Source organism: Canis lupus, chromosome 24 (assembly GCF_048164855.1).
Source record: "Canis lupus baileyi chromosome 24, mCanLup2.hap1, whole genome shotgun sequence".
In the NCBI taxonomy this organism is placed as follows: domain Eukaryota; kingdom Metazoa; phylum Chordata; class Mammalia; order Carnivora; family Canidae; genus Canis; species Canis lupus.
The window spans coordinates 3,999,162-4,015,578 of NC_132861.1; the positions used below are offsets into that span (position 1 = coordinate 3,999,162).

Below are 16,417 nucleotides of genomic sequence, written 5' to 3' on the forward strand. Positions count from 1 at the left end.
TGCTTGTCAGCACTTAGTGTTGGCAGTGTTCTGAATCTTGATCTAATAGGTATGTAGTGGTGTGATCTGGAGCATCGTCTCATGTGCTTTCTACAATCTGCATAAATTCCTTGTGGGGTAGTTTCCGTGGCCGCCACTTCAGACGGTGACCTTTAGAAGGGCAGGGATTCTATCTTTCAGAATGAACACTGAATAAACATTTCGTGCATGCAGGCTCAAATGAATCCAAGATCATATATTTGTGCACCCATGGCTTTCAATGAAATGGCAAAAATTCACTACAGAAATGGAAATAAAGCCCCGGTACATTCGAGGGATAAATCCATTCAAATGTCCAGCCCTTTTATCCAGGTTGTCTTTACTTGGATTTCAAAACCACAAAAAGAGATTTATCCTCACCTGCTCTCCTTGGAGAGTAACAATTTATGTTTATGTTGGAAGTTGCTGTATCTTTTTCTTTTAAAGAAGCCAAATTCATTTATCCGCCATTTATTTAACTCTGAAGGGAAAAAATTGAACTGTGTGATCTTTATGATTTCTTTAAAGAAAGTGATATGTTTTGTTTCACATCACATTCACTACCACACACTAGGGTCAGCCTCTATTTAACAGGGGTGAAGATTTCTAGACCACTGGGGTGTAATAGCTATGCTCAACTCTTTTACATTAGGCAGACCTAAAAAAGAGAAATCAGTGAACCAAGTGTATGGAATTATTCCAGAGGAACAAATATTAGAAACAGGTGTGAGATACTTCCTAGGGAAAAATGAAGCATTAATTCATTCTAACTGGTGGTGGACCATGTTATATTTCCTGAAGAATTATCTGCTTTTAAACATTTTAATAAAGGAGTTAATTATATTGTTCTTTTTAAATTTCAAGCAAATTTTTACAAAACATTAAAAGTAGATAAAGAAACTTTTAGTCAATTATGAAACTACAAGAAATATTTTATTCTCCATCTAATTTCCATATCTTCTGAGCATAAGCTTACATGAAACATATTTTTAGAATATTGAACACCTATAATTTATGCTTTACACTTGTCCTATAACTCGTTTATAGCAAAATGTCACATATCTAATGTTTATTTTATTATATTTTTTAAAAGATTTTATTTGTTCATGAGAGACACAGAGAGAGTCTAATGTTTATTTTAATGACATTTTATGTTCTTCCTCGTTCCAGAAAGGATTTGAGGTTGTGACATTGAATAAATTGGTTGTTGAATACCTTATTTTACCTTGAAAGGCAACAAAAGCAAATTTAACAAGTGGGACTATATCAAAACAAAAAGCTCTGTAGAGCAAAGGGACCTATCAACAGAATGAAAAGGCAGCCTAACAAATGAGAGAAAATATTTGCAAATCATATATCTTATACAAGGTCAATATCCAAAAAATAGCGAACTCTCACAATTCAATAGAAAAGAACAAACAGTCCAATTTAAAATGGGCAGAGGATCTTAAACATTTTTCCAAAGAAGACATACAGATTGCCAGCAGGTACATGAAAAAGATATGCAGTATCACTAATCGCTAGGGAAATACAAACAAAACCACAATGAGCTATCACCTCATACCTGTTAGATTAGATGTTTTCAAGTATAACAAGAAATAACAAGTGTTGGTGAGGATGTGGGGGAAAGAGAGCCCTTGTGCATTGTTGATGGAAATGTAAATTGGTACAGCTACAGTGTGGAAATTCATCAGAAAATTAAAAACAGAAATACCACATGAACCGACAATCTAATCTCACTTCTGGACATTTTCTCAAAAAATGTGCAATAGCTATCTTGAAAATATATCTGTACCCCTGTGTTCTTTATAGCATTAGTTATAATAGCCAAGACTTGGAAATAACCTCAGTATCCATGGATGGATTAATGGATAAAGAAGATATGGGCTATGTGTGTGTGTGTGTGTGTGTGTGTGATGGAATATTATTCAGTCATAAAAATAAAATAAAATCTTGCCATTTGTGACAACATGGATAAACACAAGGGTATTCTGCTCAGTGAAATAAGTCAGAGGGACAATTGCTGTATGATCTCACTTCTCTGTGGAATCTAAAAAAAAAACCTGAACTCATAGATACAGAGAACAGTTTGGTAGTTGCCACTGGGGAGGGTAGAAGTGAGGGGGAAATGGGTGAAGGAGGTCAAAAGATACAAACTTCAAGGTATGACCTTGGTAAGTCTGGGGGATGTCCTGTACAGCATGGTGGCTAGAGTAAACAATACCGTGCTGTGGATTTGAAAGTTTCTAAGACAGTAGATCTCAAGAGTTTTCATTACGAGAAAAAAATTGTGTAATTGTGTGGTGATGGACGTTAACTAGTAATTATTTTGCAGTATATGCACATATCAAGTCATTATGTTACACACCTAAAACTAATACAGTGTTGTATGTCAATTACAACTTAATTGAAATGATTTTAAAAATAAAAAAAATCTCTGACAGGCTGCCCAATAATGGATGTCGATTTGTCCAAAATTTAGGATAGGATGATTAAATGTAATCCCGATTCCACTCTCAGAATCTTGCATTTCTGCTGGTCTGCCATTACCTGGATTACTTCTCCAAGTGATGTTCACTGCCTGGAAAAAGAAAATAGTTGTCTGTCCTTGAGGTCTCCATTTTCCTTCTTCCACTCCCTCGAATCCAGTTCATCAACTTTTTATCCCAACACTCCCCAAAATTGTTCCTACTGAGGCCAACAGTGGTTTCTCTATTGCTCATCAGGAGTTGGCCAGGGAGGTCAGTCCACCTCCCAACATCGTTTCTCTATTTTCTTGGTCTTGAGGCCACCACCTTGCCTTGTTTATTCCTGTGCCCTCTTCAGACTCCTTCTTAGCCTTCCACCGAACTCTGTGTGTTGGATGCCCTGAGGCTCATACAATCTCATTGATGAAAATTACACCTACCCGGATGTCCCTCAAAAGTATACCTTTTAATCCAGACATTACCCCAAACTCTAGACCGATATATCCAAATATCTATTGGATATCTCTATTTTGCTACCTAAACATCATGTGTCCAGAGCTAACATATTTCTTCTGCCTTTCCCTCCTGCTCCCTCTGCTGAAGCCACGTTGGCTCCTTGATGTGTCCTCAACCTGCCACACATCTTCTCCCTTCAGGGCCTGCTGTTTCCTCTGCCTGGAATGTTCTCCAGTGTGTCAGTCACGGCTCAACAAGAAGCAGAACCAGTTGGATAGAAAGATCTTTGTTAAAAGGAATTGGCAGTTGTGGGGCTGGCTAAGCATGTCTCAATTTCATAAGCCAGGCAGTCAGGAAAGGAAGATTATAAGCAGAATGGAGCTCCGAAGGCATGCACTGACGATGTCTCCTCTCAAGCAGCATTTCTTCTCTCTCTCTGGAAAGTGTCAGCCCTGCTTTTAAGGCCTTCCAACTGAGCAAGTTAGGCCCATTCAGATCACCTAGGATAATCTTTAAAGTCAACTGACTACAGACTTTAATTACATGTGCAAAACGACTGCACAGGAGGACCTAGGTAAGTGTTTGAATAACTTGAGATGGTAGCTGAGCCAAACTGCCATATCAAGAATAGCCACTACACCTAGATATCCTTATGATCCTTTCCCTTCCTTCCTTCAAAGTCTTGTTACCATGTCACTTTATCAGAGGAATCTCCCCTGATCATATTCTGTTGATAACATACCACTCTCAGGCAATCCCCAATCCTGCTTTCACTCTCCTATCATTTCGTTTCCCTTAAGGCACTATCCTTACCTTCCATTTTATATATTTTATTTTTTTCTCCCCTTATAGATTGCAAGAGTACTTTACTGTTTTATTTTCTTGCTCTAGCCCCTATACCCAAACGCTGCTTGGGACGGAGTAAGTATTAGATAAATAACATGTTGAATAACGGGGGGCCTCGGTGGTTCTGTCAGTTAAATGTCTGCTTTTGCTCAGGCTGTGATCCCAGGTCCCGGGATCGAGCCCTGTTTTGGGTTCCCTGCTCAGCGGGGAGCCTGCTTCTCCCTCTCTCTCTGCCTCTCTCCTTTCTCCTCTCTCCCTACTCATGCTCATGTTCTCTCTCTTTCTCTCAAATAAATAAATAAAATCTTAAAAAAAAACCACGTTGAATAAATTAATGAATGATACATAACAAAAGAACACTTAAAAAAAAACAATTTAAAAGTACAATTTTGAAGATGGTTATTGCTTCCTCCAAGTTGACCATTTCTTTTGTTGAAATCAAAATGTGCAAAATAAGACATTGTCAAAAATAATGTTCTACTAATGTCTATGTATAATTCAGCTACACACACACACACAAACACAGAGTCTTTTATTGATGCCCCCAAATTACCTGGATTAAGAATGTTATGGATATTTTGCTTCCATGACAATGAACTGGGTAGTGGTTTGCCCTCCAACATATAAATTGGACTCGAATGCACCTTTATAATATGTTTAATCGCCATAAATCAGGAAACAATGTTAATTCAGTAGCTTTTGTCCTCATTTCTGACCTTGTGCCCAAAGACACATTTTATTTTGTGGATCCCCAAAGGTGAAGGAGACTCATGCGTTCCAACTGTTTTAAAACTTATCTGAGGCTTCCTGAAATCAATTCCATTCCCCCAGCCAGATATCTACAGCCCATGTCCACACAACGCTTCCTTACTGCTTTCTTGTCTGCATCCCAAACTCCCAAACTGTGTGTAGATTCTTCTCAGGTTTTGAGAGATATAAAGGAATCAGAGCTCCTTTTTCTTGCTGCTGATTTTTTTCCCACCTCTCTCCTCTTTACTATTTCTCTTGCTTCCTGAAAGCCTCCTTTGGCAGCCTCTTCCTCTAGGCCGTCTTTCAGCTGCCACTGGTGCTAAGAAAGATTCACTCATGACTCTAGCCTTTGGTCAGTCATGAATGAGATCAATGCTGTTCTGATCATTTTCTTCACCTCTCTTGTTTCCTAGACCTGATACTTGCTAGAGACCAGCACCCATGTCTGTGTCACTAATAGGGGGTCAGGATGCAGATTTGCATTGTATTTGATAGGATACTTTATTTATTTATTTATTTATTTATTTATTTATTTATTTATTATTTCATTAGGATACTTTAAACCTACATCAAAGCATTCTTCGTACCTCGCTGTCTTGTATACTTTACTGTGCTGTTCCCTGGGAGGAGGACAAGGGTCTACTTTTGTTGTATGCTGACAAAAAGAGCTACAAAGAAAAAAAGATAGAAGGGATTCTGATTGTGTTTGTGACCATGGACATAAATGCTTCTTCATGTAACTATTCATGAATTTACACTGCTCAAACCAAATACACATTTCAAGGAAAAGCTGGAAGATGCTGACAGACGTTTCAAAAGCATTTGAGTCTTCATCCTCTGGCCTAATGTTTTAAAATGTCACGAGTGTATGTATCACATAAAAGAACATGAACAGAAAAAAAAAAAACAGTCAGACAAGCTGCCTCATCAGCTTTCAAAAAAAAGTAAAGTGACTTATTAGCTGATGAAATTTTTATTCTCTTTTCATGTGTGGTTTGACATTCCTAAGGTGGCTCTGAAAATATTGCCCCAGGAATAGGAAATAAAAAATTAGCTACTTTGTATGCATAAATCAACTTTATTACATCAGAGCCTTATTTATTTCTGTGGCAAAATGTAAAGCAAGACACTAAATGCTCAATTATTATAGATACTAAACTTTTGTTGAATAGAATATGACTTATCTCTTTTTTTCAGTTATCTATCGTTTTATTGCAATTATCTCTATATACTCTAAAATGTAATAATGTGAATTGATGCCACTGACTATTGAGGTATCTGTGATTTAGGGACCAGATTAATGCTTTATTCTGAATTTTTTCTATAAGTACACTTAAAGATTAGTTTAGTATGAAATAAAGGCAAAACTCTATTAGGAAGAAAACTAGAATCTCCATTGGCTAGTAGACACAGCTATTCAAATAGGTGACTTATATTAAATTTTTAAAATGACATGTTTTCATGATTTTAGGATAAAATTATTTAAAAAAACAAGAAGAATTTCCTGACTATACCTATTATTCAGACAAGGGAAAGCCTTATAAAATTATTTTAAAAAACAAGAAAAATTTCCTGACTGTATCTCTTATTCAGACGAGGGAAAGCCTTATAGTAGCACAATTAAATTGCTGATTGTCTGCCAATTTTAACAAATGCTCCTTGTTATCTCATTGCGGAAGTCTTTGTCACTTTGACCAAGCTATATAAGTTATTTCCTTTGCTGTGTCCCCTCAGAAATTTGTATGTCTTGCTTTTGAATTACATACACTCCAGATGTCTATGGTGTGTGTCCATGTAATGTTTGTTTATTGTTTTTTTTGTCTGCTCTCAAAACCCCACATGGTATGTAGGCTGCGAGAGATGGAAGTGAATACTTCTTTTTCCCTCACTATTCACATCTTTTCTCTTAGGACGTTTGAGTTTGTTTTTCTCTAAGCTTGGAATATTCTTACCCCAGATTACTAAATTGCTTGTTTTCCATCCTCCTTGAGGTTTTGCCCAAATATTACTTTACTTGTGAGATCTTCTCTGGCCTTTTTTTTCTTTCTTCTTTTATTTTTTTAAAGATTTTATTGATTTATTAGAGAGAGAGAGAGAGAGAAAGAGAGAGAGAGAAAGAGAGGCAGAGGGAGAAGCAGACTCCATGCAGGGAGCCTGAGGTGGGACTCGATCCCAGGTCTACAGGATCACGACCTGGGCTGAAGACGGTTCTAAACCGCTGAGCCACCAGGGCTGCCCTCTCTGGCCTTTTCTAAAATATATTTTTTACAAAGGTAAAGTCATGGCTCTGATGCAATTAAAAAGTTTTTTTTTAATTTTATTTATTTATGATAGTCACACACACACACACACACACAGAGAGAGAGAGAGAGAGAGAGAGAGAGAGACAGGCAGAGACATAGGCAGAGGGAGAAGCAGGCTCCATGCACCGGGAGCCCGACGTGGGATTCGATCCCGGGTCTCCAGGATCGCGCCCTGGGCCAAAGGCAGGCGCCAAACTGCTGCGCCACCCAGGGATCCCAACTAAAAAGTTTTTATTTAACTCATTAGTTAATGAGTGAACCAATGAGATGTTCTGATAAGTTCAAAGGAGACTCTCAATACATAACAAGTGTGTATATGTATATGTCTGTATATTGTGCGTGTGTACATACACACATACAGTCAGGAATGCTGAAATGAAGTTGCTGATGGATGCAAAACTAGTAAATATTCTTTAGAGCAATAACTTTTTTTTTTTTTTAAGTAAGCTCTATACCCAACGTGGAGCTTGAACTCAACTCAGAAAACAAGTCACATGCTCTATCAGGTGAGCCAGCCAGGCACCCCTTCTATAGAGTGATAAAATGTTTAAAGTTGTCTTTTTTTATGGGGTAAAAATCAACTGAAACTCTACCAGACAATTTTCATTTACATTGCAATGGCAATAGTTATATTCTTATATTCATTACTACTATTTTTTCTACAAGTTAATTTCTCCCCCTAAAGAGATGTAAAATGGCTTAGATGACAGCATTCGATCAAAAATGCACATTCTGGGGCACCTGGGTGGCTCAGCGGTTGAGCGTCTGCCTTTGGCTCAGGTCATGATCCAGTCCATTGGGCTCCCTGCGTGGAGCCTGCTTCTCCCTCTGCCTTTGTCTCTGCCTCTCTCTCTCTCTCTCTATGTCTCTCATGAAAAAAATAAATAAAATCTTAAAAGAAAATAAAATTTTTAAGCATTAAGCCATCTAGTTCATTGTCACAGATGCTAAAAGTGGTAATATGGACACATTTAACCTTCCTCTTTCCTTTTTTTTCTTCCTTTGATGACAGTGTTAATAAAATCTATAGTGGTTACAATTTAGAGAATATCAATTTAGGTCCTGGATGCCACACAAATGGGCACTTTAGCTTGAAATAGTTAAGTCTGTAAGAAAATGACAAGATAACCTTTCATTAAAAAGCAATAAAAGCAAAAAAAAAAAAAAGTAATGAAAGCTTAAGAGCGCTTATTAATGCATGAAGTTACCTATTATGTCCTCGGCATCTCTACCTGATGGATGTGAGAGCTGAACAAGTGGATCATGAAGCTGCCGGGGCACTCACTGCAGTAGGCAGAACACAAGCCCTCTTTTTGTGACCTCTTATTGTTTTAAATACAAGTTGGAACAAAGCTTATTTTGACAGTAAGTTCTAAAACAGTGTGCCTAGAAGAACATCTGTCCTCTGGGTACCTAAGCCTAAAGAACTTAGAACTTTCTCAAACCCAAACTAAACTGGTAATTAGCCACTAAATGCCAAATGATCTGGAAAGAGGGAAGGAGTGGTGGTTTGTTTTTAAAAATCCATGAAATTCTTTAATAATTAAAAGAGTGGATACAGGAAGAGTCTCATGGTTACAATTAATTAACTTTGTTCCTAGTCTCTTATCTTCTTTAAAACTTTCATTAACATCCCTACCTCATCCAGAAAATACTTTTGTGTAACCCCCACCTAATTTTAGCTCTGATTTTATTTAAGACTCTTAACATTTGGAGTACATAGTTTGTACTACTCTCTAGTGAAGGCCATTCTGTTCATATGTTGCTTGGTAATCATGCCCCTCGGTTAGTTCACAGATGTATGCCCTTTCCCTTTGATTATTGGCTTCATGAAGAAAGGAATGGTGTCTCACTTTCCTTATGTTATTCCTTTGGTATGCTTTTAATTTAGTAGACCTTTTATTCAGAGTCTAATCTGAAATTAAATCATATATAAGGCAACATATTTTGAGAACTTCTATAACAAAGCTCATTCATATTTATTGAGTACTGGAGAAGAGTTGGCTCTCTGTTAGCTTTATTTTAAAAATAACTTAAATATAACTTTTTAAAGGAAGACAGATTTTTGGAACAAATTTCAAAAGTTACAAACAAATAACAAAGTTAAAATTTCTCCTTCTCCAATGCCACTCTTTACTTAGTAGTTTGGCATATGTTCAGACTTGTTTTCTTTTCTTTTTCCTTATTTTAACCAAATAGTATTCTGTTCTGCCCCTTGCTTTTTCACTTGCTCTATAAAATTTCAATGAATGAAATCTTCAACTCTGGGTACTTTTTAATTTTTTTTTAGTTGAGTTGAGTTGCATAAAGAATTGACAAAACTGGAAACAAATATTTTATTTCTAACAATTTGTCTACTTCACATGATCTTTGTAAACTTGAAGATGAAAGAAAAGCCTATTGGAATTAATTATCTTTTAAGGGGAATGAAAAAGAAACATTTGGTAATTGGAGTAATAACTTTTATTTATTTCTGTGCTTAAAATGCATTAGTTAGAAGCTCTTTTTTCACTTTTCTAATAACTCTGTTATCATAGACTTAAAATACAAATCTCTCATTAATAAGGTACCTGGGTGGTGCAGTTGGCTAAGCAGTGGACTCTTGGTTTCAGCTCAGGTTGTGATCACAGTTCTAAGATCAAGCCTGAGCTCAGTGTGCGGTCTACTTGAGTGTCTCTATCCCTCTCCGTCTGCCACTCTCCACTGTGCACTCTCTCTCTCCAATAAATAAATCTTCTTTAAAAAGAAGAATCTCTTGTTGCAAATGACACAAGTGGTCATATGGCCCACTCAGTCATTGTGTCAGAATCCATTTTACATTAGCCACCATTTCTGTTAACCATTTTTGTTAACCATTTCTGTTAACCATTATTGTTAACCATTTCTGTAGCAATAGGAATTATAGTTCTACAATATCTTCCAAGGGAGTATTTCCTTTTTCAGAAATATCTAAAAATTATTATTTTTTCCTTGCTTAACTACTAAGTGTTTCTCTACCTAGAACTTTTACTCATTGGGTTTATTTTGAATCTTTGTATTGTATTAGACAAATATAATCCTGTTCAAGTGATATTTGCACATAATCATCATCTTCCTCCTGAATATTCATTCCCTCCCCAAGATAACCTCCTCTCCCCCAATTACTTCAACAGTTGGTTTCATGTTCCTTCATCTAACTGGTGATTTTCTCCTGGTTATATTTCTATTTGGCCATTTTCTTCTTAAAGTACAATGCTGAAAACTGAAGATAATAGTTCAGATGAATTCTAAATGCTTTTAAGTAGAGCAAAAATTTCCTTTTCTTAACTTCAAACTCCTAAATCATTACAGAATTTTTTAAAAAAGATTTTATTTATTTATTCGTGAGAGACACACACACAGAGGCAGAGACCCAGGCAGAGGGAGAAGCAGGCTCCATGCAGGGAGTCCGATGTGGGACTTGATCCCAGGACTCCAGGATCACACCCTGGGCTAAAGGTAGACGTTCAACCACTGAGCCACCCAGGCATCCCTTTTACAGAATGTTTTTATGGTAGAGATTTAAGATTTAGTTTACATCCACTACAAGCACAATGTGGTTACCTCCTTTAATCATTCATTGCAGACATTATTTTGTAACGGTAGAGTCTTTCTAGTTCAGACAGAACCTAAAATTCAGGTAAGGTGATCACACTGAGATAGAGTGAAGCAGAAGCGCATAGCTCCCAATCTCGCTTTCTAATGTAGAACCACCTGCTTTCCTTACAACACCAGAGAAGACACTGAAGTGGGAGGCACGGATACTAAAATGCCAAATGTTTTGATGAGTTGCCTGTCATTTCATTAATTTCATTGGAAGGAGTCACGTGGGAGTGTGAGGATTCATGCTCCCAAGCTGGTCTTTTAGCAACATGCTGCAGAAGGGAAGAGGAGGACATTTCTGATACTGGCAGTGAAAATTCTAGTGTTAATGCCTTCCTCCAATATGTTCTGAGATGCTGCTTTATTCAATGTGAAGATAGTAAAATAACACTTGTAATGATTGGGACAAAGTCACTGTACCCTAAAGAGATCTATTACTGCAGGCTACAGTAATAGTAATAATAATAATAATAATAATAATAATAATAATGTAGCCTGCAGTAATACTTGTCATACTTGGATTGTGAGCATTTCTCTTTCCTTCCATTTTTTTTAGAGGTATGTAGGTAAATATTTAGGAATCACAGTGTCAAAATTGTGATTAATAATGAAATTATTAATTATTACAAATTCTTTTCTAGTAGAAACATTGACAAATCCCATGTATGGTATTTTGCGTAAGCAGGTAACATTTTGAGTCTTTCACACTGTAACTTCCGAGTTAAATAAACTATTTTTTAAAAATCACATTATTTGAGTTAATGGTATTTTACTGCAGTGAAAAAAATTCTTGAGAGGACCACATGTTTTCCCTCCATTGGAGAATTAACTAAAAAGATGAATCAATTTAGATTTAATAGAGAAATATCAGAGCTAGGTAAAACCCTAAATCATTCATTCAAGCTCCCAATTATATAATAAATAAAAAGTGGCAGAAGAATTTCAAGATTTGTTCAAGGTCACATGGAAGATTAAAATAAAACCCAGGTCTTATGGTACCTATTGTAATAACTCTTGGGGTAATGTAATAAGCTTTTTGCAAAATCAGAAGACAGAGGCAAATCAAAGATGCTTAAATAATCAAAACGTTGCACATACAGATCTTCCTCAATTTACCATGAGGTTACCTCCACCAAAAAACCTTTTGTAAGTTGAAGATACTGTAAGTCAAAAACACTTTTAATATACCTAGCCTACCCGAATCCTGGCTTACTTAGCCTACCTTAAATATGCTCAGGACCCCGACATTAGCCTACACTTAGGCAAAATCATCTGACACAAAGCCTATTTCATAATAAAGTATTAAATATCTCATAATTTCTTGAATACTGTATTGAAAGTGAAAAACAGCATGGTGGTATGAGTACAAAATGGTTGTCAATGTATCAATTAATTATCCTTGTGATTGCGTGGTTGACTGGGAGATGGGGCTTGTTGCCCAGCATCATGAGAAAAGATTATACAGATTAAAAATTTGAACTGCAGTTTCTACTGAAGCCTATGGCTTCAATCACATGATTGTAAAGTAAAACAACAACAACAACAAAACATTAAGTCAAAACATTGTTAAGTCAAGGACCACCTGTAAGCAATAAAGCATGAAATCATCTTTCATTGAAAAGATAAACCAATCCTTTAACTCAAGAATTTCTCAACTCAATAGAATGTAGCAGAGAGGAAAGAGAATGGGCTTTATAATTATATATAGTTAACCTTGTCTTGTCATTTACCAGTTATGGGCCAATTACTTAACTGCTCTGGGCTTTAGTTTCTGGACACATTATAATACAACCAGTCCCTTAAATAACTGAGAAGACCAAGTTAGATAATGTATGTAAATAGCCCAGCAGAATGCTTAATGTTATTGTTCTGTAAGCAATAGCTTCTATTTGTTGAAATATGGTCAACATTTAATTTCTATATAGTTTTTATTTCAGTTGTGAGTTCCTTTTCTATGTGGATAACTAAATTACAAATCCATCCTTATTCAGCTGTTCCTTACTGTTATCACCTGCTGGGATCTAGGAAGGCCTGGGAATGAGTGGCAGGGCATGGGCTAGGGCTGGCATTCAGGGACAAGCAGATTTACTGACCTTTCTATGTCTCTGTTACCCACTTAAAACATGTGTGATATTGGATGTGTGTCTGTGTGTGCGATATTACTTTACCTATATGTATATAAGGAAAGAAGAAGGAAAGAAAATAGAGTCTGTTTAATTCCAAATAAACTTTTTTAATTTTTTAAAGTAGGCTTCATGCCCAACATGGGGCTTGAACTCACAACCCTGAGATCAAGACCTGAGCTGAGATCAAGAGTCAGATGCTTAACTGACTGAGCCACCCACGTGCCCCCCAAATCAAACATTCTTAACCATAATGTAACAGTTATTTCAAAAGGATTCATCAAAAGATACAGGTTATGATAAATAAGTTTATACTGTTTTCTTAAAAAGGCTTGGAAAAATTAAAATTGCCAAAAGAAAATATAAGAGTATCAACTTCAGCATACATTTTCTAGCATTGTATTTACAAACACATGTAAGTGTCTATACACGCAGACATAGATGTGTGTATATATTCTACTGAGTCCCATGCCTCAGATATACTTCTGAGCAAACTCTACCTGTATCTCTTATTAGGGGTGGGATAGTCATTTAAACTTTTTTTTTTTTAAGATTTTATTTATTTACTCATGAGAGACGCAGAGAGAGAGGCAGAGACACAGGCAGAGGGAGAAGCAAGCTCCATGCAGGGAGCCCAATGTGGGACTTGATCCCAAGACTCCGGGATCACACCCTGAGCTGAAGGCAGACGCTAAACCACTGAACCACCCAGGTGCCTTAAAAACTTTTTCAACCTCAGTTTCTTATCTGAGAAGTGAAAGTGCTGACCTATCATGGGGGTTTTATGAGAATTGAACAAAGCAATGCACACATGGCATTTAGAGTAGTGACTGGCAAATGACACAGACTCACTGATGGATAACCAGGAAATGTTGTCAACTAAGATTTGATACCTATCTATGGGTTATTTTATTACTTAAATTTTCTCTTTTGTGATGTGCCTGTTTATTGCTTTTATTGGGTAGGTTTTGAAGACAGAATTTAGGACCGGAGAAAAAAGGCAAAGATTGGTTACTGAGATTGGTCATTACTTTGAGACTTTGTCTTTGAAACAAAATAAAGGCACACAATTCCTTTACCTGGAATACAACATATAAAGTAGGTGGGTTTGATTCAATTCTAGTTATCGACCTTTTATCTTCTTAAATTCATTCAAAGGGATGACATGATCTCAGCTAAGGAGAGGCACTGTGGGGAAGGAATTCTAGCAGGAGCCTCAGTAGTTAGGCAAGTTGGCACTGAGGCTTACTATGATCCAGGCAGTGAGCAGGATATGGGCTCCTGTGCTGAGGGAGCCAGGGTCTACAAGGGGAAGCAGAACTATAGAATACTCTGAGATACAAGTTCCACATTTAAGAAAGACAGTTGAGAGGCTATTGGACTGTGAAACTTGGGCACAACATTCAATTCTCTGAACCTATTTCCTCACCTGATATACACTCAAATCATGGCTGTGAGTTTTAGACATTTGTGAAAGTGCTTTGTGAGTTTCATAGTATCATTATGTAAATAAAATATACAGTAAAAATGCCTAATCAAAAGGCATAATCAAAAAGCTATGAATATTCAAAAGAAGAAATGAATAATGATGATAAGAGAATGGAAAAGTCTTAGGAGAAGTTGACCTTGAAGAATTAAATGCATCCTTTAAAAGAAGTTGAGGTAGAGGAAAGATAATCCATGCAGAATGAACACTATAATCAAAGACACAAGGTTATGAAAGCGCAGGGCATAGTCTAGAAAAGTGAACAGTTGTGTGACTAGAATCTTTGGTGTGCAGGAGACAGACACAGAAAATGAAGCCAGGAGTAGAGCTTGGTATATAACAAGACCCACGATGTCCATACTAATGAATCATACATCATCTTGTAACAAACAAGGGTCTATTTATTATTTTTCTTTTTAATATAATTGACAAGACACCTGGGTGGCTCCGCGGTTGAGTGTCCACCTTTGGCTCAGGTCGTGTTCCTGGGGTCCCAGGATCGAGTCCTGCGTTGGGCTCCCTGCATGGAGCCTGCTTCTCCCTCTGCCTGTGCCTCTGTCTCTCTCTCTCTGTGTATCTCATGAATAAATAAATAAAATCTTTTTAAAAAATTTAATGTAATTGACCTATCACATTACGTTAGTTTCAGGTATACAACATAATGATTCGATATTTATATATATTGTGAAATGATCACCACAATATAAGTCTAGTTAATATGCATCACCACACAGTTACATTTTCTTATATCTTTTAATGAGAACTTTTAACATCTACTCTCTTAGCAACTTTTAAATATACAATACAGTATTGTTGACTGTGATCACCATGCTGTATATTAATTACATCCTCATGACTTATTTATTTTATAAATGGAAATTTGTATCTTGTCACTTTCACCCATTTTGCCCACCCCTTCGCCCCCACCTCTGGCAACCACCAATCTTTTCTCTGTATTTATGAGCCTGTTTTTTTTTTTAATTTTATATTATTAAGTTCTACATATAAGGGAGATCATACAGTATTTGTCTTACTTTGCTTGACTTATTTCATTTAGCATAATGCCCTAAAACTCCATTCATATTGTTGCCAATGACAGGATTTCTTTCATTTTATGGCTAAATGATATCTCACTAATGGATAAATGGTTAAAGAAAATATGAAATAAATATGTATATATTTAGATTGCTTCCATGTCTTGGCTATTGTAAATAGTACTGCAATGAACATGAGAAGCATATATCTTTTTGCATATGTTCTCTTTAGGTAAATACCTGAAAATAGCATTGGCATTGCTGGATCCTATTGTTCTATTTTGCATTTTTTGAGGACCTTCATACTGTTTTCCAGAGTGGCTGCACCAATTTACACTCCCACCAACAGTGCATGAGATTCTCTTTTCTCCAAAACCTCACCAACACTTGTTATTTCTTGTCTTTTTAAAATTCATTCATTCATTCATTCATTCATTCATTCATTCATGAGAGACAGAGAGAGAGAGAGGCAGAGACACAGGCTGAGGGAGAAGCCGGCTCCCTTTGGGGAGACTGATGCGGGACTTGATCCCAGGACCCAGAGATCACGCTCTGAGCCAAAGGCAGACGTTCAACCACTGAGCCACCCGGGTGCCCTTATTTCTTGTCTTTTTAAAAATAGCCATTCTGACTGGTGTGAGTTGATACCTTATTGTAGTTTTGATGATCATTTCCCTGACAATGAGTGCTATTGAGCATCTTTTCCTGCATCTGTTGGCTATCTATCTGGATGTCTTCTTGGGGCACGATTTCTGAGTTCAGGCTATGAAACATGAGGTCTGTGTTTTGGTAGCAATGCAGACGTTGGCTAGGACAGAGGAGAGATCCCATCTGGGAGTCAGCGATCCATTACAATGAAATATTAACAAATAGCTAAACTTGGAGAGTGACAATGTGAATAGAAAGAAGAGAGAAACTACTTTTTTAAAAAAAATTTTTATTTATTTATTCATGATAGTCACACACAGAGAGAGAGAGAGAGAGGGGCAGAGTCACAGGCAGAGGGAGAAGCAGGCTCCACGCAGGGAGCCTGACATGGGACTCAATCCCCGGCCTCCAGGATCGCGCCCCGGGCCAAAGGCAGGCGCCAAACCGCTGAACCACCCAGGGATCACCGAGAGAAACTACTTTTAAGATCTTTCTCAATGATTTATTGCAGCTGTCTCAACTTTCTAGCTATGTAAGAATAGTTCTCATCTCTTTTATAAAACTGTAAATATCTGGGGGTCAGAGTCTATATCTGTTTTGCAGCTATTTGTACTGTAGTGTTTCTTATGAAAATAGTTGAGAGATTGAGTCTGCGGTTTTCGGA

The 16,417-nt window shown here is 36.9% G+C and overlaps 1 protein-coding gene across 1 annotated transcript in view; it reads right to left on the reverse strand.

Moving 5' to 3' along the window:
• Positions 1-929: 929 nt before the first annotated feature.
• The window catches only part of UFM1 (ubiquitin fold modifier 1), a 208,383-nt gene continuing 192,895 nt past the window's right edge, over positions 930-16,417 (reverse strand). The window contains exon 7 of the mRNA XM_072797294.1: positions 930-2,599. Within this exon, the coding sequence (XP_072653395.1) occupies positions 2,593-2,599 (7 nt within the window). The 3' untranslated portion in view covers positions 930-2,592. The remainder of the gene's footprint in view (positions 2,600-16,417) is intronic.